This window comes from Nicotiana tabacum, chromosome 6 (assembly GCF_000715075.1).
Source record: "Nicotiana tabacum cultivar K326 chromosome 6, ASM71507v2, whole genome shotgun sequence".
NCBI classification, from domain to species: domain Eukaryota; kingdom Viridiplantae; phylum Streptophyta; class Magnoliopsida; order Solanales; family Solanaceae; genus Nicotiana; species Nicotiana tabacum.
Genome location: NC_134085.1, coordinates 216,288,558 through 216,294,702, shown reverse-complemented (window position 1 = coordinate 216,294,702; position 6,145 = coordinate 216,288,558). Strand labels below are relative to the sequence as shown.

General features: G+C 33.3%; 1 protein-coding gene across 1 annotated transcript; it reads right to left on the bottom strand.

Moving 5' to 3' along the window:
• Positions 1-3,415: 3,415 nt before the first annotated feature.
• Positions 3,416-5,451, bottom strand: LOC107775251 (transcription factor TCP5-like). The gene is made up of 2 exons (XM_016594970.2): positions 5,274-5,451; positions 3,416-4,907 (listed from the first exon to the last, which is right to left on the bottom strand). The coding sequence occupies exon 2, from the start codon at positions 4,860-4,862 to the stop codon at positions 3,882-3,884; it is 981 nt and encodes a 326-aa protein (XP_016450456.1). The 5' UTR covers positions 4,863-4,907; positions 5,274-5,451; the 3' UTR covers positions 3,416-3,881.
• Positions 5,452-6,145: the final 694 nt, after the last annotated feature.

The following is a 6,145-nucleotide window of genomic DNA, read 5'->3' as shown; positions in this document are numbered from 1 at the left end:
GACAAAAAAGGCTGAAGTTGTTTAAAAAATAAGTACAAGTTAAAACTTTTAAAAAAATGGGTATAGGTTAAATGGGGGCGACCAAATAGGACGTCCCGTGCAATTTTTACTTTTTTATTTATATGTTTTTAATCCGGACCCTACCCATTGAACATTATGCATATTGATTTTCTTAATTAACTTTCTGGTTTTAAAGGAGAATCAAAACGATTGATTTAAACATAAAAGAAAAGATTGTCACTAGGTTTTAACCCAGTGATCGGACAAACCAAACCAGACAACTCAACAGTGTTCTATCTCTAGTTTAACGGCAAACGCTAATTTATTAATTATTGATAGTAACTTACGAGCAAATAGCTAGGAGGTGGCTTTTATCGTGCACGCATTGGCATATGTTTAACCAAAAATATGTCTTTCTGTCAAAGTTTAATTTTAGAAGAAAACGGGTTACTGATAATCAAGTTTAACTTCACTTTCTCAATGGCATCAAAGGAAAATAATAAGAATAACTAAGGAAATAATTGATTGCAAAGTCAAGGTAGAGAATTTCGAGAAAGTAGAAAAGTAAAGTGTATATTTTAATATTGTCTCATATGTGTCTTTACAAATAATATCATGTGCCCTTATATAAGAATGTACAATAGTAACGGTTTTTCCTCATAATTTGAGCTAATTATGCGCATTAATGATATTGATTGCCCATTATTTTGGATTCTCATAACCGATGCATTTATTGCTATAAATGCCTTACATCTGTTACGATTCACCTTCCTTATTTCTTTCCGATCCATGTATCTTTCCTTCTTTCTACTATTTATTCATTCTTTGCCAGCTGTTAGGTCCGGTACTGTCTCGTGGGTGTTTCTTCCCGTGTTTTTTCTTACTCTATCAAATAAGACTGCCACGTATTGCTATATTATTATTCTACACGTTATGCCATGTCAGCAGTCTAATATTCCACGCCACCAATACAGCATATATATAAGACTGCCTATATGGCTACAGACTACATTATGCTACTATCAAGTTGGTTACTAGAGAGTTGAGACTCGAGAATACTTAGGTTGCAAAAAGGTTATATAGTAATATAGTAAAGAATAATTACGCTTTTTCGCAGGCAGTTTAAGAGATGGCAGATCATGAAATTCAACTCCTATCCGTTTTGTACATTCTTTCATCTAAAAGTTCGAATAAAATGTACTCACAATTCCAAGATTAATTATGCCTATCACAATAAGTCGTACGTGAACAGCTTTTGTTCAATTATAGTGAAGAGTTTACATTTTTTTACCCTAGATATTGAATCATTAATCTAGATACAATTTACAGATTCTTAATTATATTAGAATTGATGGCATAAGAAGACGCCAATTACCTCATAGCTCCTTGAATAAATTGGATTTTTTATTAAGAAAACGAAAGTAAATACTATATATTATGTTAACTCATGCTACCCGCATAAACTCTTTTGCTACTTAAAGCTAGTTTGGGAATTTGTGATTCAATTAGTGTAATATACGATCATATATAAATTTCTTTTTGAAAGGGTTTTAATTTTGGTCAACTTATGTTCATAAAATCACAGACTAATTGGATATTATTGGAGAAGAATTTGTTAGGTGTTTGCCATAATTTTCTTACCATATTTGGTTTTCCTATTTGTTGAAGGAAAGGGCAATATAATTACCTTAATTGAGTTTTCCTTTTTGTAGAAGGAAATTATAATTCTCCTATACTTGGCTAGTCCTTTTTCTTGTAGAAAAAAGGTTTGGAGTTCTATAAATTGAAGATCTGTCCTTCTCATTCAGTAGCATCCACAATGTAGCCATAGGGGCTTGAGAGTAGTATTTAGGGGGAGAACTTTACGGGACAAGTGTTAGTGTGTCACTTGTGTTTACCTTTTTGTGAGGTTGTTCTCTCGATATTTTGTACTCTTTTTTATATAGTGGATTGCTCATCTCCGTTGTGGATGTAGGTCAGTTGACCGAACCACGTTAAATGTTTGTGTCTCTTTTGGTAGATTTCTCTTTTGTTGTCGGACTTATTGTTGTTCAAGTCTGCTTTGCTAGCTTGCGCATAACATGTAGCATCCACAATGTAGCTAGGGTTCTCAAGTTCCAGAAATCAACTTTTACCAGTACTACTCTAGCTAGCTAGGTAAACAATGTATCACAATGTACTATTCTTCCGACTCTCGTTAGTTTTTTGTGATTACTGCTTGAAAAACAATCATTTTGAGCTACTTCATATTACTCCCGTACACTTGCCATGAAATATGCTTTCAACATTACACATTATTTATAAGGGGAGCAAAAAGTAAAATAGAAAAAAGAAAGAGAAGAAAAAGGGAAGATGTTCACATTATCCGTACAGTTTAGTACACAACCTTCCATTGTTCTATGAAGAAAGCTTTGCAGCACAACATTAAATTGTACTACTTACATCCATAGAAATTTAAATGACTAGTAAATATATTCTTATAGATATCTTGCATCAAACACCAAAAAAAAGAAATATAATTTGGCAATTGCTCGTTAATGATCTTAAGAGTTAAGACTCCTACTAGCAAGAGCATATAACTTTGAGACAAGAAGTAACTATTTCCTGTTTGCGAAAGAATAATGAGGAAATTTACAACTTTGTCTAAATCTTGGATATGCATGAAAGAAATATTCGTAGATGTCAAAAGGGAAGTTTAACAGTTGCATGCATGCATCAATAAAAGCTTCAGGTAGATGAAGCAGAAGCTATAATTATTTGGCAATCAGAGGCTCTCATAATTTGACAATTATGTGATATCGGTCAGACTGAACACAGCGAATGAGCTTAGCTTCTTAATGTGGCGATATCATATTTCTAATTTCTAAGAACTGAAAAGTTCAAGTAAATATTAAAGAAGATGAAGTAAGGTCTATTATTAGTGCACAGCTAAATATGATATGTTCCATATATTTTATGGAGAAGTATTTAATTTCCTTAATTAACAGAAGTAGCTTGAATCTTTTGGTCTTCACTACAAGAAAAATTGGAATCATTAACAAGAGAATCAGTTTGTAAATTGGGTTACTAACGGGTTTGAATCCGTTGCTAAAAGGCTCGTTGGTAATATTTACCAACGGATTTGTTCTGTTGGTAAAATTAACAACCACCCGAAACTGATGAATAACCTAATTTATATATATACTATGATTAGCTTGGTTAACGAAAACCATGATAATGATCAGAGAGAAAGAGTGAGATGTATAGCTCATATTTATCAGGTGATCAGTTACAAATTTTAGTTAAACATTCCTTACTTACCTTTAAATTTTGCAAATTGCAGTTTAATTCACTTATAATTAGAAAGGGCTCGAGTATGGCAACTGTTTATTCTAAGAAGAATGCATAATTAACGCTAAAGACAACTTTCGATATGTATAACTAAATAATTAAATCATATTCCAATGGTAAAAGAAGTTACAACCAAAATATAGAATTTATACCACTTCAATAACACCCAAGAAAAAGACAAAAAAGAAGCACCAAGAAACGAGGAAGGAAGAAAAAGAAAAGAAACCACAAAAAAAACTGCAAAATAGAATACTCATTTACCACGCAGTGGTAATGTGAACTGTGTTTTAAATAATAGTATGTTCTGCAGAGAAAAGAAGTAAAACTTTATAAACATATATAGTACTAGAGATAGAATGTCTTACTGCAATATTGATGTACCTCTGATGTAGGAAAGTAGCATAATCTTGTTTGCTCTATCCGGTACATGATCTTTGTCTTTGAAATAATATTGTATTATGCAGAAACGTATAATTTCCCATATTTCTTGGACTTAAGGCTCCAAGCCCCTTAGTTGATACTAGAATTTCTTCCTCCTGATCCAATCTAAATTAATTGTCGCCGCCTTCATGTGGTTGGCTATCATCATCATCTTCTCTTGAATGAATCCATCTTGGATCGTCATTCAGACTGAAGGGTTTGATCAAGTTAAGAGTTGACACTGGTGGATTCGGAAGGACGTGTTGTGAACTTGAGCTTAAGAAATGGAAATGGTTCAACTGCGCCCTTGGATCATTTTCAATGGGATAATTGGTCATATAAGGAGAAATCATAGGTGAAAATGTTGTAGCTGTTGGATTAAAGTATACTTGAGAACCTGAAGGCAAAGACAAGGATGACGCCAATGATAAAGGAAAATTATTTTGGGACGATTCTTCTGTTTGGGGTTGTCCAAAATGAGCTAAAGACAAACTCGAATTAGGCTCCCATGGATAGTAAGAATTGAAAGGCATGCTGTTGTTCATCAGGCCAGGTAAATTAGGAGATCTATTGCCTAATGGAAAGAAACTCTGAGCTGAAATTTGAGGAACATAACCTCCAATTTCCTCTTGGTTTTCTTGCTCATTTGAAGCAATCGACTTGTTTTTTCCATATACTGTGTCTGTATCAATTACCTTGGATTTTGCTCTCAAATTAGCTGCATCAAAATGATGATCGCCTTGGAACTGAGCAAAGTATCCTGGTGGTATCTGTAATGGTGGAAGCTTATCGATTTCATGTTTAGTGACTTCAATTAACCAATCTACAACTTTGCTAGGTTGGCTGAGACCAAGTCTATCTTGAAGATCATACAATTGAATTGCAGTTGGCACTGAAAGCCTAATTCTCCTGTCTCTAAGACCCCTTATTGTGCAGACTTTACTGTGTCTATCTTTTCCACCAAAAGTACGCGATACACGTACAATTCTTGGATTTTTAAAGCCTCCCCACTGCCTTGAACTTGTTGATGTAGTAGCCTTTGAGGTCAATTTACTGTTGTTGGTTCCACCAGATTCTTGCTTCGCCTGAAAACTGTTTCCACTTGAATTCATGATATTATCTGTCGTTCTTCATCCTCGATCTACAATAATCAACAACTAGAAAAGAAAAACAAAAAAGAACATTAAGCACCAAGTAAAGGATAGAAATGAAATTAAAATTAGTGATTTGATTGCAAATTATGCTTCACAAGAAGGAATATAAGGGGATATCCAATCACGAGAAGAGTATACGTGTAAAATTTCTTGTGCAGATTCTAACTTATGTTCAATTTGGATAAATTTCGGAGTTGTGAAGATAATTAGGGTTGCTAGCTCTTGGTGTTTACAACAAATTGAACCTCCAAAATAACTCCGCTAAACCAAGAGTTTGCTGAGGACGACTAATATCTAGCTGGAGATAAGAAATTAAATTACTTCTTTGAATAAACAATCAGAAGGTTAAAGGTCACAAGTTAAACTCACATTAGGTTTTTGCTGCAGATAAAGTTCAATTTGTCTCACAGCCTTGAGAATGGAAGAGCTTTTGATAACGTTACTTCCTCTTATACGCTCAGCCTTGCATCAAAATGGGATGTTAGTGCAAATTTTCTGAAAAGAACAACTCATATACAGAGAATAACCTTACAGGATATAAGTTATAGTTTTGGGGAAAGAAGAAATGTTAATTAGATTCTTACTTTGCCTTATATCATAGAGGAAAGTAGAAGTATGGCAAATCCGTGGCCATGTGGCGCTTACACATGCTGACACGCGTACAGACTTGATAGCTAGAGTTAGTAGGACTAATTTAATTTCGAAGTTGTCTATCTTAGTTTACATTACTATCAGGTCACACAAAAAATATCTACAAGTTTTCTTTTAATGTGAGATTTATTATCTTGAAAATAGAATAAATTACGTATTAGTCTGCTACACTGATGGCACATATAACTTAAACTATTTCCCATATTTAGACTACTACATGAATAAATTGTTTGCAAAATGAATTAGTCAACTGGTCATTCTAACATAGTTTCACATTTTAATTTTCAGTTGTCATATACTATTTAATGATGCTACAAAAGAAAGGTAGACTGTTAACCTCCCATGGACCACCCTAGACTTAGAAAAAGAAAACTACTAGTACAAAAGAAATTATATGGCTAATCATCCTAGTTACTTAATTATTTCATATGCATGCCTTGACAAGTAAAAATGTAAAGAGAGCAGAATAATTAAATCCTTGACAAAAACCAGTACCATATACTATAAAAATTTGTAGGTTTTTGAAACCTTTGAAAGATGCTGACATAATTAATTTACATAATCATGAAAATACGAATGTTCAGTAATTA